We start from the raw sequence: 27,283 nt of genomic DNA, 5'->3' as shown, positions 1-27,283 counted from the left end.
ATGCATACCTGCCAACTCTCCCGAATTGTCCGGGAGCCTCCCGAATTTTGCTCACATCTCCAGATTGTATGGACGTGACCCTGAATATCCCGAAAAGTGGTCGCCACAGCACAGCATATTTTTTTTCCGTTCTGCTTTTTTTACGCCCTATCGGTATAACCATATTACGCCTTGTAATATAACCCTGCGAGAAAGCAGCACGGGAGCAGTTAGTCACCAGCATGCATCGTGGTAGCGGCCGCTGGCACCACCACGAACGCGACGGGCGCTGCCATATCGTGTTTTCCAGGTTGGCTCGTCTCTGGGTGGCTCACGCGTTTTTAGCAATCCATTCATTAATCGATCGTCAGTGCGCTACGCTTTTGGCTTTGTCAGGTTGTTGAGTGAAGTGCGGAGTGCCAAACTACTCTTTGTTTCCCAGAGTTTAGTTAGAGCGATATATAGCGCTTTCATAAGCCAAGAATAAGTACTTGCAAGTATTTATGATATTGTAACGAGCATACAAGAAGCAGTTGGAAAGAAGAGGAGGACGAAGTGCTTCTAGGCTGGATTGCGCGGTCACCATCATCCATCTCCTGTAAATAAAGTCATTTCTGCACAACTTCGTAACAGTTGTGGTGGAAGGTGCTGGGTAATCGACACCCGAAGACGGAGGTTATACCGCAAGTTCTTCGTCGAAGCCGCTGCCTTGCTGGACTTCCACGGAACCCAGCGGAGTTATAGATGTCCCGCGACGAGGAAGAGCAACGGCCTGTCCCAGCCTCTGCCGGTCCTTTCGCCGGAAAGCCGGGCGAAGACGTCGATGAATGGCTCATCCATTACAAATGGGTGAGCGCCTACAACAAGTGGAATAGCACTTCTCGGCTTTCCAACGTTGTGTTCTTTCTTACGGATACCGCGTTGGTGTGGTTTGATAACGAGGAGACATTCAAACATGGGAAAGATTTGTTTTGCAAATCAAAGAGCGCTTCAGTGGCTCCGTGACGAAAAAGAAAAGGGCAGAGCAGACGCTTTCACAACGCGCGCAAGTGCCGGGCGAAACGTGCATGACCTACATTGAGGAAGTGCTAAAACTCTGCAGTATGGTGGACTCTGGCATGTCCGAGGAAGACAAAGTCGGGCACGTCCTAAAAGGAATCGCCGAGGACGTTTATAGCTTTCTGATCGCTAAAGACAACCTGGCCTCCGTCGCCGACGTCATCCGGCACTGCCGTACGTTCAAGCAGCTTAAGACGAGGCGCATTACGCCGAAGTTTGGCAGATTAGCCAACGTTACGACCGTTGCAAGCATAGATAACGACCAGTCGCTCGATCTTGCTTCAACGATCCGTCAAATAGTTCGAGAAGAGCTCAGCCTGCACTCACAAGTGACTCACCATGATACTTATCACCCATGCTCGTCCCCAACTGTTGAAACAACCGTTTCATCCTCCGAGTATCCAGCGGATTATGGACTCCCGCCTCGACAGCCACCACTTGTCTACGAAAGCGGCGCTCCCTCTGACGCTCGATCACGATGGGCAGAGCAACGGTATTATCGCCAAGGCGACTTATGATGCCGGGACGCGACCAGAGCAACGTCGACCCTACTACCAGGACCCCAATTACGACCGATACAACCGATCCCAGCGAACACCAGAGGCGAGTTACCCAAAAGAGAACGAACTCGCTTACCACCCACAGAGAGCAAGCATTGGTTTTGAAGAGTATACAGTGAACATTGACCCTCCCGTGTGCTACAGCTGTGGTTCCACGGGACACATAGCTCGTTACTGTCGCCAACGCCGTCAGTCACGAAGGACACCGCCGTTTTCGCCACCTGGAACCCGTACATCGCATGACCCATGGACCAGTTCACTTCCCACGGACCGTTTCTCGCGCAAGATCAGACGCAGCGATTCGCCAGCGTCTGACCGCAGCCTGACACCACCAATTAACCGTCCTCGTCGTTCTCCATCCCCTCGGCGCCGTGCATGTTCACCCCCGCCGGGAAACTAGCATCCGCGGCCGATGGAGGCGAGGTCGCCGGACGGTCTTTGGGTGAAATACCTCTGCCTGCTGTGATGATCAAAAACAAAGTGAATGTGCTAGTTAACGGATTGCCGACCATTGCTTTAGTTGATACTGGTGCGAATGTATCTGTCATGAGCCTCGCTTTCAAGAACCGCCTAGGCCACAAAGTTATGTTTTCATGGGACGATGCCGTTACGTTTCGTGGAGTGGGTGGCGAGTGGCTCCACCCTCTCGGTGTTTGCGCTGTAAGTGTTATGTTGGCTGGGAAAGTGTTTGTGTCGGAGTTTTTAGTCCTTGCCCGCTGTTCGCACGATGTAATTCTCGGCATATATTTTCTTCAACACTGCGGCACTTCTGTGGACTGTGGAAATGGTGAAATACATGTGAATGAGGTACTTTTACCCGCGCTTTCTGAACAAAGCTCACGTGACGAAGAAAGGGATACACTCAGTGTGCTTGATGAAGTGCTTGCCCCCTCAAGGTGCCTAACGCCCGTTCGTGTTTGTGCGACTACTGTTGACACTGCTTGCGTTGACCTCGTGATTAGGCCCCTCAGCATTAACTGTGCTAAAAAATGTATACTCGTGCCTTGCTCTGTCATGTGCATGACGAGAGGAGTTGCAACGTTGTGGGCTCTGAATTCTTCCGCCACGCCAGTAGTCCTGCCTCGAGGCATGAAGTCCAGTTTTTGTTATTGTTGTTAATGAGCACCTGACAAGACTAAGTAAACAGTTACTAAGTGCTGCGAAACAAAAGAAGAATCAGGTTGGTTGGAAATATGTGTGGACCAGAGGGAGGGAAAGTAATGGCCAGGCGAAATGAAACGTCTCCTGCATATTTTCACCTTTAATGACATCAGCAAAATGATAACCTAATATCTTTCTTTTCCTTTTCTCGTGAGAATAATTTTTTATGGATTTGAGTCCAGTTATGGCTTCAGTCGATAAATGTCTATATCATGATTACGTTTCATTTGGAAATATATCTGCCAGTTCACAAAAACTTATTTCAATCTGTCATTTAAACATCCAGAGTATAAAAAATAAGCGAGATAAATTTGAAGATTTGCTGCAACAGTCGAAAACAAGTCGCGATGTGTTTCTTTTTTCTGAGACATGGTTATCTGATAAGGACTACCCCATACGGCTCGAGAACTACGCGCATCACGGACTAAACCGTACCTACGCAAGAGGTGGCGGTCTAGCAGCTTATGCACGAACTGATGTAAAATCGGAAAGAATTGCAGATTTTTCGCTAATTAATCATAACGTCGAATGCCTCGCTATTCGTCTTAAAGCAGGAACATTTGCTGTAATCTACAGGCCACCCTGTGGCAACAAAAAGGAATTCTTCTCCTTTATGGATAAGCTGCTATTTTATCTCAGCGGGACAGGCAAAATGTTCGCCATACTAGGTGATACGAACATAGATATGATGGCTGAAAATACAATAACAAGTGAATATAACCAGTTGCTGTACTCTTACGCATGCTCGAATATTATCACCCTGCCAACACGACTAACAGCACATAGTGCCACCTTGTTAGACGTCTGTATCACTAATGTGCATCTTCATCCAGTGACTGCCGGTGTCATGTCCTCAGACATAAGCGATCATCTTCCAATTTTTTGTTTTCTGCCTCATCCCGAGAGATACAAGCACAGTTCTCCTGTATATTCCTATCGTCTCATTGATACAACGACACTAGCCCATTTTCGTTCTCTTATCCTTGAAAAAAACTAGGAATCCGAGCTAACCGAAAGTGACCCAAATAAGGCATACAATTCATTATTCGATAAACTAATCGCATGCTACGATATTGCCTTCCCACAACATAGCGCTATAAGACGACCCCAAAAAATTAGAAAGCCGTGGATAGATGGTGTGCTTTTCAGGAAAATTAAAAATAAAAATAAAATGTACCATACATTTCTTAAGACGCAAGACATAAATCAATTAGCCAAATCCTAGGAGTATCGAAACCAAGTAAATTCAGAATTAAAAAAGGCAAAAGAAAAATTTTATGAGAAGATTTTCTCGCGCATCTATACAAATCCAAGAAAAGTTTGGTTGGAAATTAAGAAGCTATCTGGAGGAAAGGCTAGCCCTCAAGACTTACAAATACCTTCTGTAAACGGTACTCTTGCAGATGATGAAGCAGTCACTGCCCTAAATACTCACTTTGTTCAATGCTGTACCAATATTTCTGCAGAAGATCCAGAAGACATAGGGCATACGGTTACGAAACAGACCGTACCAAATTTGTTAATGTTGTTTCCGGTAACACCAGGCAAAGTTGAAAGCGTGATCACTAACTTTAAATGCAACACTGCTGCAGGAGTCGACGGTATCATGGCATCCCCTATAAAATATGTCTGACATCATCTCTAATGTCTTAGCTCACATTATCAATAAAATGTTTGAATCCGGAATTTTCCCTAGCAAACTTAATATAGCCAGAATTGGCGCCCCTAGCCAATTGCTCACAGATCGAGGCCATGCGTTTTTATCACGAGTAATCGACGATCTCTTGCGCTCCTCCTCAACGCAGCACAAGTTGACCACTGCCTACCATCCCCAAACAAATGGCCTCACCGAGCGACTAAATCGTACCCTCACGGACATGCTCTCAATGCATGTTTCATCTGACCACCGTGACTGGGACCTGGCGTTACCTTACGTGACCTTCGCGTACAATTCATCGCGTCTCGATACCACCGGTTATTCACCCTTTTATATGCTCTTTGGCCGTGATCCGACGTTACCAATGGACACCCTACTACCGGCTGCTGCCGCGCCGCCTAGCAAATATGCACGTGATGCCATCGCTCGTGCCGATCACGCGCATCAGATCGCCCGCTCTAGGCTGTTGGCCTCGCAAGCGACCCAGAAGCGCCTCTATGACAGCCGGCATCACGACGTTCGCTTCTCACCCGTTGCCTTAGTTCTCCTGTGGTGTCCATTCCGTCGTGTTGGCTTATCCGAAAAGTTGTTATCTCGATACACGGGTCCTTACCGAATCGTCCGCCAGGTCACGGACGTCACCTACGAGATTGTTCCCGTCTCTCCGACTTTACCGCCAGCGATCGCTCCCAGTGACATAGTTCACGTCAGCAGACTGAAAGCCTACCGCCCTCCTCCCAACGACAATGTGTGAATTGCGCCGAGACGGCGCTTCCACCGCCGGGGGTAATGCTACGAGACAGACATTCAGCCTGGGGCAGACGACGAAGAAGACTGTTCTCTCTGGTGCTGGCGGCTGTCCACCATCTTGGCTACTGTGTCTCTCCCACACTGTAAATACAGTGTCAATAGTCCCACCTTGTGTCGTTTTACGTAACAATAATGATGTTCTATTTCAAGCAAAGAGGATTCATCAAGTAACAACGCAAAAGTTTTTGGGGGTATGGTTTCAGGAGAACCTCACCTGGGACAATCATGTCAACAAGCTGAGCAATGACCTTAGTAAAGTAGTAGGCTGTATGTATAAAATTGGTGAGCTAATACCATTATGTCTAAAAAAGCATCTGTTATGCCGTTTTTTACTCAAAGCTAACTTATTGTGCCTTGATATGGGAAACAACAACAGCAAAATACTATGAGAAGTTAATAAAGTTGCAAAAACGAGTAGTCTGAATTTTTGAAAACTACCATGGCAGGCTCCGAGACTTACCCACACACAATCTGCTTACCAAACATTCATTGATCCGAGCAAATCAAGTTTTCTATTACAGATTACGCTTACATATAAAAAAACACAGACTACATGTTGTCAGCCTACCCATTTCTCCTCATCGATATCCATTATGCCATCAAATCAGAACAACACCTTTCACGCGTACTAACTATGGACGGCAGGATCTAAACTATCAAGTACCTAAGCTACTAAGCATTGTTGAACAAAAAATTGATTTTTATGAACCCCATTTTAAAGAATGTATAAAAACCTTTCTCTTACATTCTCAAATTCATTATAAATAAAATGCCATTGTACTAACATTTTGTTATGCACTGTATATGTATGTCTCTATCTGCACTGTAATGTGAAAGTACATACCAATACTTTGTTTTTCAAGCATAGAATGTATATTCATGTAATAACTGTATAAATATATCTTGTTTATTAGTATTTTATACATTGTACTCACTCGTTTTTTGTGTTGTATTAGCTCGCCGAACGCGCTTAGGAGCAAGAGCCTCCGTCAGGCCATATGGCCTTTAGCTCTTGTTCCTCTTTCTGTAACAAAGAAAGAAATAAACTTCAACTTCAACTTCAAAATTGCCCTTTTCGATGAAGCTTCATGCAGCTCAATAGCAGTACTCACACCAGAGCCCGCTCCTGCTTACTCTCCATACGATTATCGCCCTTCTGAAGAGCTGATTCTTGGTATGATCAGCAAGGCTCTCTGCACATCTGAGCGTCAAGCACTGGTATAAGGCCTGTCCGGACATGTTGCTGCATTCGATTTTATTCACGGAGATGCGCCACTTGATTTACCATCATCACGAGCTCGCCACAAAATAGATAACGGTTAAGCACACCCCATTCGCCAGAAGCCCTACCGCGTGTCATCCTCTGAGTGCAAGGTTATCGCAGAGCAAGTTAAGGAAATGATGAACAAAGGTGTTGTTCAAGAGTCGTCCAGCCCATGGGCAGCTCCAGTAATCCTCGTCCAGAAGAAAGATGGCTCCTGGAGATTCTGCGTAGATTACAGACGACTAAACGCTGTGACGAAGAAGGATGTCTACCCACTACCGCAAATTGACGACATCATCGATTGCTTACATGCTGCTTCTTATTTTTCGACACTTGATCTACGATCGGGGTATTGGCAAATACCTATGGAACCTAAAGACAAGGAGAAGACCGCATTCGTGACCCCAGATGGCTTATTCAAATTTAATGTTATGCCTTTTGGCCTCTGTAATGCTCCCGCCACCTTTGAAAGATTCATGGATACAATATTACGTGGCCTAAAGTGGGAGATATGCATGTGTTACTTGGATGATGTTGTAATCTTCGGCCGCACGTTGGAAGAACATAACGCCCGCCTGAGCCTTGTTCTGAGTTGCATCGAGAAAGCTGTACTAGTTTTAAACTCAAAGTATTGGTTTGGCGAGCGTCAAACATTGGTTCTGGGACACCTAGTCGACAAGGATGGTGTCAGACCCGATCCTCGTAAGATTAAAGCAGTCAGCTCCTTCAAACCACCACAGACAGCACGAGAACTTCGCTCCTTCATTGGTCTATGTTCCTATTTTCGTCGTTTTGTACCCCGATTTGCTGATATTGTTCACCCGTTGACATCTATTCTGTGACAGGATGTAGCCTTCACATGGACACCGGAGTGTGACGCATCATTCTCGCAACTGAAGTTTATACTAGCATCAGCACCCCTCTTGCGTCGCTTCGACCCATCTTGCCCGACTGAAGTGCACACCGATGCTAGTGGAATCGGAATAGGAGCGGTACTCGTACAACGTCACAACAACTCCGAAAATGTCGTCGCATATGCCAGCTGTTGTCTGAGCAAGTCGGAGCGCAATTATATGGTTACGGAGCAGGCATTGCCTGGCAGCTGTTTTCGCCGTGCAGAAATTTCGATGTTATCTTTACGGAAGACTATTTAAGATAGTCACCGATCATCACTTTTTATGCTGGCTGGTTGGTTTGCGTGATCCCTCAGGTCGACTCGCGCGCTGGGCGCTGCGCCTTCAGGAATATGACTTCGTGGTGTCATACAAGAGCGGACGTCGTCATGCCAACATAGACTGCCTTTCTCGCATTCCTCTTGCGACTTCCGACTGCGAAGCTGAGAATTTTGATGACTGTCTCGCTGCCATTACTCGTACGTTCCCCGACGCGGCAGACTTCCAGAGAGAGCAACGCAATGATCTCAACCTGGATCCGCTGTTTGCTGCCGCTCGTACTTCTTAAGGCAGCGGTCACTTTTGTGATAAGTTGCTCTATAAGAACAATTACTCCGGGAATGGAGCACGTTTTCTTCTAGTTGTTCCCGAGACTCTCCGCTCCGACGTCTTACGCGCCATGCATGACGATGCGACATCTGGTCATTTCGGTTTCGTGTGAACGCTACACTGCATGCAAGAGTGATTTTACTGGCCCAATATGTACCAGACAACCAAACACTATGTCGCTAGTTGTGAAACGTGTCAACGTCACAAGCGACCAACCACCGCTGTACCAGGTCCCCTGCAGCCATTGACACCGCCCAGTTCACCTTTCGAGCAAGTAGGCATTGACCTTATGGGTCCATTCCCGTTATCTAACAATAAGAACCGTTGGATAATCGTTTGCATGGACCATCTCACACGGTACGCAGATACTGCAGCCATACCCTCTTCCACCGCTGCATGTGTGGCACTCTTCCTGCTGCGTTCCGTAGTCCTTCGTCATGGCCCACCGCGTCTTATCATCAGTGACTGTGTTCGCCAGTTTACTGCGGACGCCATTGAGGAGCTACTTCGTCTGTGCACTTCTCAGTTCCGCCACTCCACACCGTATCATCCACAGACCATTGGCCTCGTTGAAAGGACGAACCGAACACTGACGAACATGGTTGCCATGTATGTTTCCTCCAATCATAAGAACTGGGACGACGTGCTGTCCTCGCTGAAGAAGCCCGCCGAATAGCCCGTCTTCGTACTTTCGCCTCGCAACACCATTCAAAGGACCGTTACGAGCGCCACGGGCCTGTTTTGTTCACCAAAGGTGACTTGGTGCTTCTTTGGACACCACAACGCAAGCGAGCCTTGTGTCAAAAGTTCCTGTCCCACTATTCCGGCCCATACGTTGTCCTGGAGCGTTTGAGTGAACTTTGCTATGTAATAGCTCGCCTCCTGGGTAATGGCCGGTGATCAAGTAGAACGCAGGTGACTCATGTTGCTCGCCTGAAACGCTTTTACCCTACTGATGCCTCCTAACTCGCCCTACGGGCTTCGTCTGCTTGTGGGGGAATATAACGAGCATACAAGAAGCAGTTGGAAAGAAGAGGAGGACGAAGTGCTTCTAAGCCGGATTGCGCGGTCACCATCATCCATCTCCTGTAAATAAAGTCATGTCTGCACAACTCTCCATAACAATATCATATACGACCAACTCTGTGCTTTGTCACTTCGCGGAGAGGTGACAAGTATGTACTCTGTACCACGGGGGCAATTTCGCACGGTGGCAACAACCTTTTTGCCCCCGCCCCCCTTGCGCGGCAGTCTCCCGAATTTTCATGTTGCTAGGTTGGCAGGTATGCAAAAGAAACTTTGATTTGCTTTTACCTCGAGAAACACCGACCAGCTAGCTTTACAGTTCTTAGCCTCGTTCTGTCGGGGCACACTATGCGTATCTAGCTTTGGGAGAATGTCGGACGTTACTGCGTATATATTGTGGGATGCTATGTGATATACTGCAACACGAGTCAAAGCACGGAGTTGCCTATGAAGGTTGAAAACAATAGGGCATCTGTAGCAGTTTAGCAATGCCCCGTACAAGTGCTGGCATCTTTTGGAGAGGCACACTACGCACAAGCACTTGTTTTTGACAACCTCTGGCTTTCTTGAAGGCTCTTTGTCTTAAAATAATTCCGATGCAGCTCGCCAAGCCAGAAGGCCTTTTGCATGCAAAGGGCAACTATTTTTGCGGTTTTGTCGCATAAATCCTTGAAACCAATCAAATTAAGGTCATCAGCGGCAAGGACTTTTCAGTTTCGACACAACACCTCGATGCGACGCCAGAATCGAGAAACTTGCATGCAGCACCAAGTGAAAGTGCCACCGTGACCCTGGATTCCTGGAGACCATTCTTGTTTGTTTGGACAGTGTTGCCGGCACAAGTAAAAGATTCTAGAGTTGCGAATAGGTTCCATCAACGCAGCACAAACCCTTTCTGACCAGCTCATTCTTGTAACTTTGGATGCTTCTAGCCTTTGCACTAATCCAATTACTGAAGAAGTTGAAGCGGTCTCAAAATCGCCTAATAACAAGCATCCTGCCGAACTTTCATTACTCAGGTAAATCCGCACTTTTAACTATTTTGAATTTGTTTTTATTTATTTTCACAATACTGCAGACCAAGCAGGAGGGGGGGCTACATGAGCAAATGCAACAAAAAGTGTACATACATACGAAGGTCACGAAAAGCGAGAGTCAGCAAGATACATCAAGTGGGTGGTTGTAACCAGTGGGAATTTCTGGGCAGGGCATTCCAATCATTGATTGTTTTCGGAAAGAGGTTTGTTCGTGCAATCATTGGTTTTTTATACTGGCTGTATTTGAGGCGGGAAATTCCATAGTAAAGCTGGTGAAAGAAATTTAATCTGCCAGTTTTTCTTCAATCAGTTAGTGGTTCCAAGTAGTGGTTCCAAGCATACTGGTTGGGGAATCACGTCGTTTGAAGTGTTTATAAATGAAGTCAGCGGCTAACATTTGAATTTTTTCTAGTTTTTCAATAACTACCAAAGGATCAAAGAAATCTATTGATTTGGCATACTAGTACCTACAGGTTTCTGCCACTAGCATGAGAACCTTTCTTGCACGAATATCGTTATTCGACAGTTATAATAGGATCTCCTAAAATCATATCCATTATAACTTCGCACGTAACTCTGCTACATAGACAATATTGACACGTGTATATTGTTTGTTTTTCTGGAGGCGGTTTTTCACTGGCAGTACGGTTTTTCACTGGCGGTGGTTGCAATGGTATCAATCGGTGCAAGAGGCACCTTCAGAACTTTCCCAAATGTCGCCAATTCTATAGCTAACGAATGTTTGCTGAATGCGAATTTGGCATTGAAGTTATAAATTTTTTCAGTCGTGGATAATGCGATTTTCCAGTATAGGTGTCAACTAAAAAAGCACTAAGAATATTTTTATCTGCTACTCAGCTTTAATACTCTGACAAGAAGAAAAAACAATAATAATAAATAAAGCCAGCGTTTGTCGTAAAGATTCCCCTACGTAAGTCATCGAAAGAGCATTGTCGATTCTTGGATCGTCCTGGCAGCGCCTTCCAACACATGCCACAGCTTGTTGTCGCAGTTCCACTTGTTGAACGTAACGATGCTTTTGTCTTCAAACAATGCTCCGCCAAAGGTCATTGGGTCCCTAGGTTGCTGCAGCACGATCACTGTAGGCTAAATGTTTGCCGCTTCAACTCCTTCAGTAATTGTATTTGCTGTAGTGAAGACGAATGCCCGGCGCTGCAGCGACATCGCCAGTCATCCGGGAAGCGCGAGCTCAGCAGACTGCTCGTCTCCAACCGATTGTCCTGTCCTCTCACTTTGCTTCGTGGGGAGTGCGTTGGCCGCATCCAGTGTGTCGACCCCCCTGCTGCCATCATTGACATGCCAACTGGTTCCATCGCCACTCATGAGGTCGGCGGAATGACGTGTAACTCCGTGCAGGAGCCGACTTCGCGCGATGTTCTACATAGTTCCATCGCCAACACGTTAACTGTTTCCCAACGCACCCAGCTTCTATGCCTTCTCGACAAGTTTCGTTCGTCTTTCGACTGCCAGCATGTTCCCTTGGGCCACACGTCAACCGTTTGTCATCGCATCGACACGGGTACTAGTGCGCCACTGCAACAAACACCATATCGTGTATCCACGACATAGCGCCGTGTGATCGATGACCAAGTAGCTGACATGCTCAAGCGCGGCGTCATTCAGCCTTCGGATAGCCCCTGGGCATCTCCCGTTGTTATTATTAAGAAGGACGGATCGATTCGATTCTGTGTCAATTACCGTCGTCTTAACAAAATAACTCGTAAAGGTGTTTACCCTCTTCCAAGAATTGACGACGCCCTTGACTATCTCCAAGGCGCGGAGTTCTTCTCTTCTATCGACTTACCTATGTAGCGTCTATTGGCAATTCCCCATGGCACCCAAAGACCAACCTAAAATGGCCTTTGTAACACCTGATAGCCTATATGAATTTCGTGTCATTCCTTTCGGGCTTTGCAACGCCCCAGCAACATTTGAGTGTATGATGGAAAACATGCCTGTGCTACTTAGATGATGTGGTTATTTTATTGCCCGATTTTCCCACCCATCTCTGTAGGCTGGAGGAAGTGTTACAGCGCCTTACTGCCGCCGGCCTTCAGCTCAACCTGAAGAAATGCCACTTTGGCGCAAGTCAGCTCACCATCCTTGGCCATGTCGTATCTAAACACGGTATTCTTCCTGACGCCGCCAAGCTCCGTGCAGTTGCTGATTTTCCCAAACCTTCTGCCGTACGAGAACTTCGCAGCTTCCTTGGCCTCTGTTCTTACTTTTGCTGCTTCATTCGGAATTTTGCGTCCATCACCGCTCCCTTGAATCAGCTTCTACGGAGCGACTTGAAAAATTACGCCTGGTCCCCTGCCTGTGACGATGCCTTCCAAGAGTTGCATCGTCTATTAACATCGCCGCCTATACAGCATCACTTCGACCTGAGTGCTCCGATCGAAGTACACACCAACGTCAGCGGTGTGGGGCTCGGCGCTGTGCTCGCGCAGCGCAAACCTGGGTTCGACGAGTACGTCGTTGCATACTCAAGCCGCACCCTCACCAAAGCAGAGACGAATTATTCCGTTATGGAGAAGGAATGTTTGGCCATAATCTGGGCACTTGGTAAATTTTGACCCTACCTCTATGGCCGCCCCTTTGACGTAATTATAGACCACTACCCACTTTGTTGGCTCTCCACGTTGAAGGAACCCTCAGGTCTATTAGCTCGCTGGGCTTTGCGGTTGCAAGATTTCGACGTGCGCGTTGTCTACAGATGAGGTTTTATTGGCGTGGCATGTACATCTTTGTGTGCAAGTACATTCGGTCGTGCCCTGAGTGCCAATGCCGCAAGGTTCCTGCTCAGCATGTCTCTAGTCCACTCCAGCCAATCCCGTGTTCTGCCAGGTCCTTCGATCGCAGTCATCGCCATCGACCACTTGACGCGATACACAGAAACAGCTGCTCTGCCTGCTGCCACAGGTCGTGATATCGCATCCTTCTTACTGAAAAACTTTATTCTCTGTAACGGTGCGCCTCGTGTACTTTTGAGCGATAGAGGACGTGTGTTCTTCTCCGAAGTCGTAAACGCGCTCCTTACTGAATGTCTCATCGTTCATCGCACCACCACCGCCTACCATCCTCAAACTAATGCAGACCCTGACGAAAAGATTTAACCGCACCCTTGGCGACATGCTCTCCAAATACGTCGCCTCTGATCACACTGATTGGGACTTCATTATGCCATTCATCACATTCGCCTACAACACTGCACCACAGGCAACCGCAATCTTTTCCCCATTCTTCCTCTTGTATGGCCGCAAACCTTCGACTACCCTCGACACCATTCTTCCGTACAGACCCAATTGATCCGAATGTACGCCCATCTCTGAAGTTGCCCGCCGCACCGAGGAATGCCGTCAACTCGCCCGTTCCTTTACAGCCGTCAACCAATGGCAACAAAAATCTCGACGTGACGATGATCACCTGCATTCTCACTTTCTTCCGGACTCCCTTGTGTGGCTTTGGGTTCCTGCTGGCCTCTCATCCAAGCTTGTATCCAAATATCAAGGACCCTACCGTGTTGTAGCGCAGACATCGCCTGTGAACTAACTATATTGTTGAGCCAGTCACGCCACCTATGGACCAACGCTGTCGTGGTTGTGAAACCGTCCACGTACAACGCCTGAAGCCGTATTACGACCCCGTGATTCTATGTTCACCACGAGTCGCCAGGATGGCTCCTTTTCCGATAGGGGGTGATTGTAGTGAAGACGAATGCCCGGCGCTGCAGCCACATCGCCAGTCATCCGGGAAGCGTAAGCTCGAGATTGGCCTGAGCTGCTCTGGTTGAGACATGCTGTGAATGCTGCCTGCTGCTCTCTTGTCCTGTGTTCGCATTAGATTGCATACATTGCAGTGTAATTGCTGGTGCTCGACTGGCCAGCACCAACAACTGCAATGTACGATAAGTCATGTATGAATGTCCAACCCATTTGACCCATAGGTCAGGTTTCGATGATTGTGCTTGCCACTTCGTTGTTCTCAGTGTCACTCTTTTTTCTGGACGCAAGTTCAGTCAACACAGAGGTAAATTTGTGAGCCACAGTTTTAGTACTGTGGAATTCTTCACCTTAACTACAGTGTAGACCGCTTATAACGTAACTCGCCGGAGTCGCGAATATCCGCACTATAAGCGGTACCGCACTATAACCAAAGCAACAATTTTCAAGGCCCGCACATATGCAAAACATGTGCACCAAGCCGCCACGTGTATGGGACAGTCGAGGAATGCAGCTAGAATGTTTGCATTCAATTTACAGTCGAATCACGTTAATTCGAACCAAATCACGCGGTGGTGCCTCCGACCGGCATTGCTCCGGCACCGCCATAGAGTAAAAGCTTAGGAGAGACCCCTGAATGTTGCGCAAACAAAAAAAAGGAAGAAAAAAAAAAAACGACATAAATTTCACCCTCTCTCAAATTGCAAGGTCGCCGATTCTGCGTTGCGCCGGAACATGCGGGTACATGCCGACGTCTCAGCCACGCTACCGTAGCCATGCGTAGAAAATGGCAGTGAACCCTTCTTTCTCCTTTATGCTTCCTCTACATTCTAGTCACGTGTTGACCTTTGACCTTACTCGCTGTGGCTATGGCTCAGAGGGAAGCAGCGGCGCTGTCCCAGGCCAGCCAATGAAACTGCCCACGCCAGCAAACGCCCGCTTCCTGATAACGGCAGAAAACGAAACTTCGGGGAGCTGGCGCCGAGCCGTCTGGAGCGGCGGCACCTGCACGACGGCAGGCGCGCACGGTGACAGTCGAAAGTGAGTGAGCTACGAGGGAGGGTGAGGGGAGCCACCGAAGCGGCGGAGTTGCCGAGGCGAAATCCGCTTCCCTGCCGCCCCCCTCTCTCCTGTCACTGACAGAGCCAGTCATCGTCAGCTTGTCCTGACCACTTGAGCATTGGCAACCCTATAAACAAGTCAAGTTCTTTTTAGCAAAGCCATGGTGTCCCTCATTACGCTTTGCCATGTGAAGCCATGCATGTGTTTTTCATTTCGGAAGGCTGAAGCACGTCCTCTTTCGTGATGCTTCAACGACAAGATGTGGTCCAAGCTGCAAAGTGCCGACGTGAGCACAAGGCCTCTTCCCGTTGGCTTTTCCTGTTCACCACGACACAAGCGGTAGGATGGGCTATTAGCGCTGGCACCTATTTACAACACTATAAGTTGATGGCCTCTAATGGGGGGACCTTGGTGTCATCATTGTCAGCCCCTAGGCGATGTAATGAACAGCAACATTGCGATCTTGAACAACTCGAGACAATGCAAGACAGGGGTAATTGGAGATCGCCTTCGTCCTGCATAAATATAGACCTTGGTGTACTCGCTCCCAAACCTGCATGCATACAATTGCACCTATGTGCAACGCCATGCAATGAGGGACTTGACTCATTGCCACAAAGGCAGCGTTGCTGTAAGCACAAGCTTTCTTTACATTGTAACATGCGTATAAAACGTAAGAAATGCTATTTTAAATGTTAAGCATGCTGCGCTTGCGTATCTGTGGTCTTGAAAACTTTTACTACTTTCTGTGGTGATCTCAAATTATAATTTTTATTTAAACCGCAATCGCTTTTATTTTGATGATTTTCCGCCAAAATGTAATGATGGTGCTTTTACACAAATGGCACGGATGTTTGATGGGAGGGGGAAGCAGTGCTTGAGCTGGCTGCTTCTTGCAGGGAATTCACGGTGAGCTACCTGGCGCGTGATGACGAAGGTGGCGACGCATACCTGGGCCTGCTGTCCGACTGGGACCTGGACGCTGCCTTCCTTAGCTCTTCTGAGCCCTGCCTCAAGCTGCGCGTCGAGCCCAAGCCTTACGACAAAAGTGCGTTGCTGCTCACTGATGCTGTCTCGCGGCATAGCATGCTACGCAGTTTTGCCAAAGTGCTCAACAGCCAAATTAGGCCTACTTCTATAAAATGTTTGTTCTCAACAAGTAGAAAGCGCTTTCTTTGATAATTGCGTATGAATGCTACTTATGCTACTTATGCCCCTAGGCCATGTAATCAACAGCAACATTGCGATCTTGAACAACTCAAGTTTCAGCGAAACAGAGTTAAGAGTCGGGGCCAATTTCAATTTCCCTATTCAACATAGAGATAAGAGCCAGAAATGCATTTGAGACAAACGCCTGATCGATTTGGAATAAATATGTTGCATTTTAAAGAAACTGGTAAATTCTAGGGTCTTGAAGAAGCAGAATGTTTTATTTAAAGCCTGGAAATTTTTTTAGAAGTTCCTTAAGATTGCAAAGTTTCAGATTAATAGAAGCACAAAGTTTACAAATCCGTGACTCTGCACCAAAAAAAGATACCTTATTTCTGTAAACTGCATTGTTAGAACATCTAAACCTGACAAATTTGATATGAGTTGTATATATGCATTATTAGGTGAGGTTCACGGAATGGTGATATCATTTCTTGTTGCAGTTACGGAGTTCTAAACATGATATTTGAGTTTTTGTAAATTTTGGAAATTTCAACAACTTGTCATAATAAATTGGTAGCCTAAATAATACATTTATTGCCTTGAGTTGCTAGATTTTAACTTCTCTTGAATACAACGAACCTCATCAAAATCAGTGCAGTGGTTTCCGAGAAAAACTTTTACTGTGTTCCCGTGTATATTAGCAGCCAAGCTAGAGCTTGCTCTTAAACAGGCTTAAACAGACTTTAAATGCTAAGCATTCTTCCCTGAGCAATATCTTGAATTGAACTAGTTGGTCACACATATCGAAATCTCTTAATGTCACTAGATACTGGGACAAACAATAACACTTGGGTTGTTGTCGTACGTGTTCTGTCCCCAGTTGTGTCAAGTGCTTCCCATATTGTTCCCCTCATCAGCCCAGTTCTTGTGGAGTATCTCGGAATTTCGTGGGCCGATCCTGAAAAATGTGTGTCACTGGGTGCGTGCACTGGGGCCACTGTGTGTATAGGCCGCTCTGTGGTGCCAACTTTGATAAGTGGATATTGCAACAGTTTGTTTGCTAGTTGCTCAGTGAAGGCATTGTAGTGCTAAGAAGACAAACACATCACGGTGGTGTCCAGTCTCGTGTTATTTGTGTTCATCTTCATTGCGCTAAAATGCCTTCGCCATACAGCAGCTAAGTAGTGACATTTACCACGGCCGCTACATAAAAAAAAAGGTGCGGTCTGCTGCGTGGCGCCGAAACGGCGTCTCGGGCCTAGTTCGCGTCGCTCTGGCGCCACTACTCTGGTACAGCTTTGGAGTTGCATGTAGGCTCCCTAGGTTCACGGAAAAGCCACGTAGGTACGCGCGACGGTGACTCTAATCAGGCCGTAAATAATACGTTTTATAGTTGCACGTTACAGGTTGAATATTGAAGTCGTTATTAGAAGTGCCGATTGCCCTGCATATGTGAAAAGCCTGCCCTAGGAGTGCCAATCTTTTGTAGAGTGGGCCTCAATGCACCCCATGAAGGCTGCCCGCTCGACTCACCTGAAATGAAAAGAAGTGCTCTATTATGAATAAGTGGATTTACGTGTTTCTTCAAGACGAAGCAGTGAATGATGTAGGCACTGAGGAGTGTGGCCAAAGGGCCCTGACGCCTTTTCTACTGAAATACAATTTTTCCTTTATCTCTCTGTTCTCTGCAATCTGACAAGTGCGGCAGGTTGGACAGGTTAGTAAAGATACCCAACTGGAAATCAGTAGCGCTTTAAGGAGACGGTGGCAAAATAACCAAACGTTTCGTCCTTATGTCTCCGGTATTTTTATTTTTTTTTACGCGCTGCTCATCTTACACCTTGCCCGTATTTCTGATATTCTTTTTTTGCATATCCTGCGGATAACCGGGAAACACAGTCGGGACTGCAGTCGGAAGCAAAAGCCTAATCTTCGTATTCTTTTTATAGTCATTCTAAGTAAAATGTAATGAACATGCCAGCGACCTGTCGCTTGGCTCCCACTTGCTTCCTTTCCCTGACGGCCCTTGGCGAGAAATATTCTTCAGCCACGCTTTCCGACGCTGTAGATCGCAGGGGAATTCGTGGTACTTCACAGTAGCGTCTCTTCTCGCATTCGAGTTGCACAGCGGCACACAAGAGCTTTGCGGCATCACACCGCTAGAAAAAACCGTCTGCCACACATGCGCACACCGAAGAACCGTGCTCAAGCACTGATAACATGAGGCAAGCCGCTCACACACACGATCACACATAAAATAATGCGCACGAAAAAGCACACCACCAACAAGCATAAATCCTGAGGCAACCAGATTGTAGCACGAACCGGCGTCTGCCTTGCGTACCGGAGCAGTGGCGTCCTCACCAAAAATAGCGGCCACAACTGTCAACTCAGCCGAGATGCGCTCGCCCATTGACGGCGACGCGACGCAGCAAGCCACACCTTTTTTATGTAGCGGCCGTGCATGTACATAATTACATAGATGTCAATGCGTTGAATCTGCTTGGCTTTTTGTGAAGCTTAGGGAGGGGGGGGGGTATGTCTGGTATCTCACAGGAGAGAGAGAAATTTTATTTCATGACGAGCCTTAGTCCGAGTCGTCACTGTTGGAATCTATTGTGTCCAGCAGTTGTTCCTTGTTCTTGGTTTCATTTCCATCGCTATCTGTTACATCACCACTCACTTGTAGATAACGTCATAGTTTGAATAAAAGTGGGGTGCTGCCAAGAATGGGCAGACACTATCAGAGAAGAAGTTGACGACCCGAGTTGGCTCAGCGCGCAGTGGCCACATCTGATAGACGACATAACAGTGTTCATCTGAGCCCCAGGTCTGGATTTTAATGATGGGTTTGATGTGGGCTACCAGCAGGGGTCATAGTGTAGGGCAGTGGAGCGCTCTCCCTGGGAGGGAGGGATGTCGAGTGAATTAAATGTGGAGACGCTGGGGGCATTCCCAGTAAGTATGGAGTGCGTTGGGGCATTTGCCATATACTTGACAAGCTGGTGTGCCACGTCTGTTCTCAATGTGGTGTGGGATAGCATCGTTGGGTAGTGAAGTGTTTGCGATGGGGATGGTAAAAGGAGTCTGTTATTGAGCCGGTCACGGCATTGTTTTCCATGTTTGACTGTGACTTTTCTTGGGCAGTATGTCTCGAGCCACTTAATGGGCTAGCTCGGTGTTGAAGGATCGCAATCTAAGGCATGAGCTCAATCACTGTCCCCTGGGGACCGGTACCCACTCAAAGAGAAACTGTAATGCCAAGGGTTTGAGCATGTATATGGTCAGTGTAGTACAGATCCGGGAGTTCATTTTTTGTAATGGGACGTAATGCTTCCTGACTATTTGAACGAATTGTGATAGTGTCATTGAATGTGAGGTAAGCAATTGGCTTCTATAATGGCTTTAATCTCTGCGCCTGTAGCAGACGGTGCTGCTTTGTGACTGCGAGTTGTCTGGTTTCTTGGTCTGCTGAGTAGTATTCTTGGAGCAATGAGCGGCACTGACGTAGTAGCTGTCCTGGTCAGGTGTGGTCTGCCTTAGTGAATGTCCGCATTCATGTTTTTTAGGATGGCTAAGGCTTTGGTGTTCGAGATAGTTGTCCCATGGTGGTGGAACTGGCTGGATATAAGGCACATGTCGAGTCTCATACCCCAGGCTTCTCAGGATAGCGTGATTTCGGGTAGGTGTCGTAGTCGATGGTGTTGAACTTTGTGTTGCTCATAAGTTTTGTTACAATAGCAATTATATGGACACTCCAAGCGTATTTCTGCCGTCTCCATGAGGTTCTGTATAGAGTCCAACGGCAATGAAATCGTCGTCGTGCGCCGTTTGCTGTATGTGCGAATGAAAGTGCGCGAGGGACGCACGCTTTTGCAGGGAGTGAACGCACGACGGAGAGCAAACGCGACTTCTTCAGTCGCGCGAAAGGTCATGGGGGGGACGGGAAGGAGGGAGGGAGGGAGGGGCGACGTTTAGCTGCGGCACCAAATGCATATTTATATAAAAACATTGCGAGGTGAAAAGATGGTAAAGACTTCCGATGCTGCTCGACGAGTGTCCCGTTCTGATCTCGTCGAAAACCTCCGAGCCGCCACGAGAGGCACCGGCAACAGTCCCCAATGCCGCGCACGTTCGGTGCGCACGCGGGCAAAACGCCGATGGCGTCAACGACAGTTCTGTGCGTTGCTGGTGCTGCTACATGTCCAAGTTCACAGAGCTGATAAAACTACTATCCTTACTCCGTATAGCTCTCTACTGATTTGCTATCGCAATTGATGCTTCGCCTTTTGGATGAAAATGCAACATTTTTTTTCTCCTGTCATGTGGCGCTTTGCGACGACTTTTAAGTCAGAGTTCTCGGCATATGGTGGAACTCCGAGCTGTACTCTGTGGCACCTGCAGATTGTGGCTTCTAGTTTGCTTTGTTGCCATTTGATGAGACGCAAGTATGGATCATCATCATCATCATCATCATCAGCCTATTCATGTCCACTGCAGGACGAAGGCCTCTCCCCGCGATCTCCACTCACCCCTGTCATGCGCTAGGTGATTCCAACTAGCCCCTGCAAATTTCCTAACTTCATCACCCCACCTAGTTTTCTGCCGTCCTCGACTAATTCGACGTACATAATTCTGGAATAAATACATTGGAAAAAAACACGGCGCAAAAAAAGACACGGACACGAGAGAGCCAACACGCCCAAGCTTCCACGCTAAATCTGGAATAAATAGTTGCCTCTGTTGTTTTAGCTAGTTTGTGTTTCTGAAGGCTGGATTTATGTTTGGTAATTGGGTTCATCATGTTGCGGTTTCAGTCATTGACTACGATGCACTCTGACTTCGGCGAGCTACGTAGGCCCACCATCTGTGCATGTGCTTCTATGATATGGAGAGTCCTTTTTGTAGAGTTGACTCTAGCAGTAGAGATACCAGCAGTCATAGAGGCATTGCATAATCAAGGAGTACAGAAGGCATACATGGCATCATACAGGCATCTTGGTAAATATCTACAAGGATTCCACAGCTACCTTGGTTCTACCAAGTCATCTACCAAGTCATCCCCAGTATTTTCCTAAACTTATTGATTATTGATCGATTTTGTTCACGATGATTTTTTTCACGATTTTGTTCACGATGATTGTTCACTACCTAGTGAACAATGGATATGATGTGACATCTAATGAGTTTATTCAATTTCTTCCTGATCCAAATTCATCCTCTATGTTTTTAAAGCCTGTTTCAGAACAAGATGTTTATTCAGTATTTTCGCAACTTAAAAATAGTTCCTCTCGTGATATTGATGGCATAAAAATCAGGCCTATCAAATATGTGCTGGATATACTTGTGCCTTGTATTACTCATATATTTCATCTTCGTTTGTCGAACGCAGTCTTCCCCGAAAGAATGCAGATAGCGAAAGTTAGTGTTTTGTTTAAAAAAGGTGACAAAAATGATGTAAGAAACTATAGGCCCATATCTATTCTATCAGTATTTTCCAAAGGATTAGAAAAGCTTATGCACCGTCAGCTATGCCAATTCTTCGAAAATCACAATGTAATCTCACCCACTCAGTTTGGTTTTAGAAAACACCGGTCCACAGAAATGGCATTACTGGAACAAAAGGAATTCATTTTGTCTCAATTTGAAAAAAAAACATGTCGTCTTGGGATTGTACGTGGACTTTAGCAAAGCTTTCGATAACATTCAGCACTCTACATTATTTGAAAAGCTACACTGCTATGAAATTCGTGGTCATGCATTGGACTTGTTTAAAAGTTATTTGAAACATCGGAAACAGGTAGTTGAAATAAATCGTAACTGTTCGATGTTAAAGCCAATAACTAAAGGTGTGCCACAGGGAAGCATCCTTGGTCCTCTTCTGTTCATTGCCTTTATAAATGATTTAATACGCATTTATCCTGATGCTATGTATGTTCTATATGCTGATGATGTCAGCATATTTATTTCTGCTGCAAACAGCGAAATACTTCAGCAAAAGATGAACCAGATTCTTGCACAACTAAAAATATGGTCATGTTCCAATAATTTAGGTATAAACACAAGTACAACAAAGGCGGTACTATTCAGACCAAAGAACAAACCGGCAAACGATAATTTACATCTTGTCTACGGTGATACCGTAATAGGCTTAGTAAATCATATAAAAATTCTAGGAGTTACATTTTCAAGTAATATGCTTTGCAACGAACATATCAACAGTGTGTTGGAACAGTTAACGCGCGTTGTGGGCATGGTACACCGTTGCAAAACAGTGTTACCATATAATGTAAAGCTTTTACTGTATAAATCACTTTTTTATTCACACCTTACCTATTGTTTTTTGGTATGGGGCACTACAACTTACACAAACCTACAAAAGTTATACTTGATGCAAAAGAAATACATAAGAATACTTTCCAATTTGCCGTATGATGCCCACATGCGCGGCTTGTTTGAGCAGGCTGGAATATTACCCGTTCATAACCTGTATGCATTTAAATTGACTGTAGCAATCAGACGCGAAGTCAAAGAAAATAGACATTTTTTACATGACCTTTCCTACATGACCTACAGCAAAACATTACATCGCTTGACACACGAGGTAAAGACACGTGGAAAGTAAAAACACCCAGAACAAATTACTCAGAAGGTAAACTATCGTACATTCTTCCCAAACTACTTAATAAATATGTGAAAGCCTGTGTTGATCCCTACAAGTGTACACTGCCTAAACTACGTGAGCTACGTGAGCTGCGTGAGTTGTTCGGCAGATCATTTGACCGACAGCAGGCCGCTAAAAAGGAGTTGGGATCTCGTATCCAGACGACCACTGAATCGTACATTTCGTACATACAGGACGTTCTGGGCCTTTGTCGAAAAGTTGACGCACAAATGGCCGAAGATGACAAGATTTCGCATATTTTGAAAGGAATAGCCGACGACGCGTTTAATCTACTGGTGTGTAAGGACTGTACGATGGTCGACGCCATAGTTAAGGAATGCCAGCGCTTTGAACAAGCGAAGAGTCGCCGCATCACCCGCCAGTTCCTTCGGCTACCTAACACTGCCGCCACATCATCATGCGAAGACCCACCGACGCCTGTACCGGCTACAGCGTCAGAAGATGTAACGCGTATTGTCCGCCGCGAACTTGAAGCTCTAGCTCCTACGGCCGTTCTTCCAGACGTTCAGTCAGCCAACCTGCCCACCGTGTCACTCATAAAAGCAGTCGTCCGCCAGGAGTTCGCGAACATGGGATTATCATCGGCCGTCTGTTCCATTCGTACATCCGAACGTACCCCTGCAAATGTCACCCAGAACCAGGTCTACCCTTCGCGCTACAGAAACCCGGCTGACTGGAGGACGGTAGACGACCGACCCATATGTTTCAACTGCTCTCGCGTTGGACACATTGCCCGTCACTGCCGCAGTAGCTGGTCGTCGCCTTCAAACTGGAGCACTGGATCTTGGCGTCGTCCTGGAGGCAACATTCGACGGTTTTCCCCTCGCTCTGATCCACATGCTTCCGATGCTTCCGATGCCGCCGCTCCACACTTCAGGTTTAGCCGCTCACCGTCCCCACAAGGCCGTCGATCTCGATCGCCGCGACCATACCGGTCATCGTCCCCTGCACGGCCTGGCACCTACGCTCCAGAAAACTAAGCCGTGCAGCTCCCGGAGGTGACGCTGCATCAGTGACCCGATATACAAATCCTCTGTTGACTGTATCTACGCGCCAAAACCTTCTGGACATTCAAGTGGACGACGTCACCGTTACGGCCCTCATAGACACTGGAGCGCAGATTTCAATAATGAGTGCTGCTCTCCGTACTCAGCTCCGCAAAGTGATTACGCCCGCAATTCAGAGCACAGTGCGGGTCGCTGATGGCAGCTCGTCTGCCGTTCTTGGTATGTGCACCGCCCGAGTGTGCATTGCTGGCCATCAGACCGTTGGTTTGTTTGCCGTGCTTGCGCAGTGTCCCCACGACGTGATCCTCGGCCTAGACTTTCTCTCGACGCGCTCAGCCCTTATCGACTGCTCCACAGGTGTACTTCAACTGGAGCTCCCTTTCGACGCCCACGTACTATCGGACACTCCCAGCCGCTTATGTTCTGTCGAGTTCCTCCACCTGCCACCGCAAGCCTCCATGTACATCCCATTAAGTCCCTCTCCTCCTGTGTGTGATAGTGAATACGTTGTTTCCCCGATTCTCGACGTGGTCCTGATGCACTCTGTCGTTCTCCCGCACACTGTGGTTACCGTACGCGACAACAAAACCTGCCTGCCGCTTTTGAACTTTGGTCTTTCTACCCACGTGCTACCTGCTGGCATCGCGCTGGCCACCATGTCGTCGTTGCAAAAATGCGCGATTTCTGTGTTAGCCGTCGACGGCCCTCGAACTGTTTCCGGCTCTCTCACAGCCACCTCGTCGCTATGTGCCAATTTCGAGAAAATGATATCAGCCGACCTTTCGCATACGCAAGCAGAAGATTTTCGCCGGGTCTTGCTGTCGTATTCCGATATCTTTGATCTCGAAAATCGCCCTTTAGGCCAGACAACAGTTGTTCAGCACTCCATCCACACCGGTGATGCTCAACCGGTTCACCGGCGCCCTTATCGCGTTTCCGCTGCGGAACGCGCCATAATCCAACAGGAAGTCGATAAAATGCTGGCCAAGAACATCATCGAACCGTCCTCGAGTCCTTGGGCCGCTCCTGTTGTGCTGGTCAAGAAAAAGGACAACACCTGGCGATTTTGTGTTGACTATCGACACCTAAACAAGATCACGAAAAAGGACGTCTATCCCTTGCCCCGTATCGACAACGCACTCGACTGTCTTCACGGCGCCCAATATTTCTCATCTATTGACCTTCGCTCAGGTTATTGGCAGATTGCTGTTGACCCACTGGACCGCGAAAAAACCGCATTCGTAACTCCCGATGGCCTCTATCACTTTAAAGTGATGCCTTTCGGCCTTTGCAATGCGCCGGCCACATTCGAGCGCATGATGGATTCGCTTCTTCGTGGCTTGAAATGGTCAACCTGCTTGTGCTACCTTGACGATGTCATTGTTTTTTCGCCAACATTTGACAGCCATCTTCAGCGCCTCTCCACCATTCTCGAGGTATTCCGCAATGCCGGTCTCCAACTCAACGCCTCAAAATGCCGTTTCGGACGCCGTGAAATAACCGTACTTGGCCATCTCGTCAACGCGACAGGTGTCCAGCCCGATCCTGAAAAAGTTCGCGCCGTGAAGCATTTTCCTGTCCCTTGTTCGGCCAAAGACGTATGCAGTTTTATAGGATTGTGCTCCTATTTCCGACATTTTATTCGTAATTTCGCCGACATTGCGCGTCCCCTTACTGCGCTCCTCAAAAAAGACGTTGCTTTTACATGGGGCTCACCCCAAGCTGCTGCCTTTTCGGCGCTTATAGATGCCCTGACGACTTCCCCTATTTTAGCGCATTTTGATCCGACTGCACCGACGGAACTTCGCACAGATGCCAGCGGCCATGGAATCGGTGCCGTCCTCGCTCAGCGTCAGAGCGGCCACGACTGGGTTATTGCGTACGCTAGCCGCCTCCTGCCCGCGCCGGAGAAGAATTACTCCATCACGGAACGAGAGTGCCTTGCTCTTGTCTGGGCTGTCGCGAAATTTCGTCCCTACCTGTTCGGCCGCACCTTTACCGTCGTAACTGATCATCACGCCCTCTGTTGGCTTTCTTCGCTCAAAGACCCTACAGGACGCCTTGGTCGTTGGGCTCTGCGCCTCCAAGAATACTCGTTTTCAGTGGTGCACAAGTTTGGTCAGCTTCATCAAGATGCCGACTGTCTCTCACGGCATCCCGTGGATTCCCCTGACGTCTCCGAGCAAGACACCGACGCCTGCGTCTTGTCTATCTCGGACCTCGTTAATATACGGGACGAACAACGCCGCGATTCGGCTTTACGGTCTATCATCGACAGTCTCAACTCCGCCACACCCGACCCTTCCCTCCACTTGTTCTTCCTTCAGGACGGCACCTTATACCGCCATAATATGCATCCTGAGGGCCCTGAACGCCTCCTTGTCGTGCCTGCCGATCTGCAGTCAGATGTCCTTCGCCAGCTTCACGATGAGCCCACTGCTGGTCACCTTGGTATCACCCGCACTTATGATCGCGTCAGGCGCCGTTTCTTCTGGCCTGGTCTTTATCGCTCTGTCCAACGATATGTCGCTAGCTGCGACAATGCCAGTGCCGCAAGAGGCCAGCTATGTTACCTGCCGGTCTGCTTCACCCTATAGACAATCCCGCCGAGCCATTCTTTCGTGTTGGGCTCGACCTTCTTGGTCCCTTTCCAACCTCAACATCAGGCAACAAGTGGGTCGCCGTAGCGACCGACTACGCGACGCGATACGCCATTACCCGTGCCCTCCCAACCAGTTGCGCTACGGATATCGCCGACTTTCTCCTTCATGACATCATCCTGCATCATGGTGCTCCTCGACAGCTTCTGACCGATCAAGGCCGATACTTTCTGTCTCGCGTCATCGATGACATCCTTCGTTCCTGCTCTACCCACCACAAGCTCACAACTGCTTATCACCCCCAAACGAATGGACTCACAGAGGGCCTGAACCGAACTCTGACCGATATGCTTTCCATGTACGTCTCCGCTGATCACCGCGATTGGGACGCTACTTTGCCGTACGTTACTTTCGCCTACAACTCGTCCCGACATGACACTACTGGCTACTCCCCGTTTTATCTCCTGTATGGCCGCGAACCTTCCCTGCCTCTCGATACTTTACTTCCTGTCAGCTCAACCACCACGTACGTTCGCGACGCCCTAGCGCGCGCCGACACAGCTCGCCAGATCGCATGTGAACGGCTCACAGTGTCTCAGGCTTCCCAGAAAGCCCTGTATGATAGTCGCCACAGAGACGTTTCTTACTCCCCAGGCGCTCTCGTTCTACTGTGGTCTCCGTCCCGCCGCATCGGTCTCTCCGAAAAGCTATTGTCCCGCTACGATGGTCCTTACAGGGTGCTACGTCAAGTCACCGACGTTACGTATGAGATCGAGCCAGTCACCGCACCAGCGCCGTCTACGCCCCCAACCTCTGCTATCGTGCACGTTGCGAGACTTAAGCCATACGTAACTGGACCCTCTGGTCTGTCGTAGCAAGCACCGGGTCGGCGCTCTCGCCCCGGGGGGGTAGTGCCACGAGACAGTGAAGGGGCTGCTACTGTCGGTCGGACGAAGACGACGGCGACGAAGTGGCCAGA

At 47.9% G+C, this 27,283-nt stretch overlaps 1 protein-coding gene across 9 annotated transcripts in view; it reads left to right on the top strand.

The window, feature by feature from the left end:
- LOC119431025 (TBC1 domain family member 25-like) overlaps positions 1 to 27,283 on the top strand; it is a 330,392-nt gene that overhangs the window by 223,005 nt on the left and 80,104 nt on the right. For 8 of the 9 annotated variants that reach the window (XM_049657439.1, XM_049657436.1, XM_049657441.1 and 5 more), the window contains one exon: positions 15,760 to 15,908. The exons of the other annotated variant lie outside the window; for it this stretch is intronic. In XM_049657439.1, the coding sequence (XP_049513396.1) occupies positions 15,760 to 15,908 (149 nt within the window). The remainder of the gene's footprint in view (positions 1 to 15,759; positions 15,909 to 27,283) is intronic. 9 annotated transcript variants of the gene reach the window in all.

Source organism: Dermacentor silvarum, chromosome 10 (genome assembly GCF_013339745.2).
Source record: "Dermacentor silvarum isolate Dsil-2018 chromosome 10, BIME_Dsil_1.4, whole genome shotgun sequence".
NCBI classification, from domain to species: Eukaryota; Metazoa; Arthropoda; class Arachnida; order Ixodida; family Ixodidae; genus Dermacentor; species Dermacentor silvarum.
The sequence above is the reverse complement of the archived record's forward strand: the minus strand, read 5'-3'. Positions and strand labels throughout refer to the sequence as shown.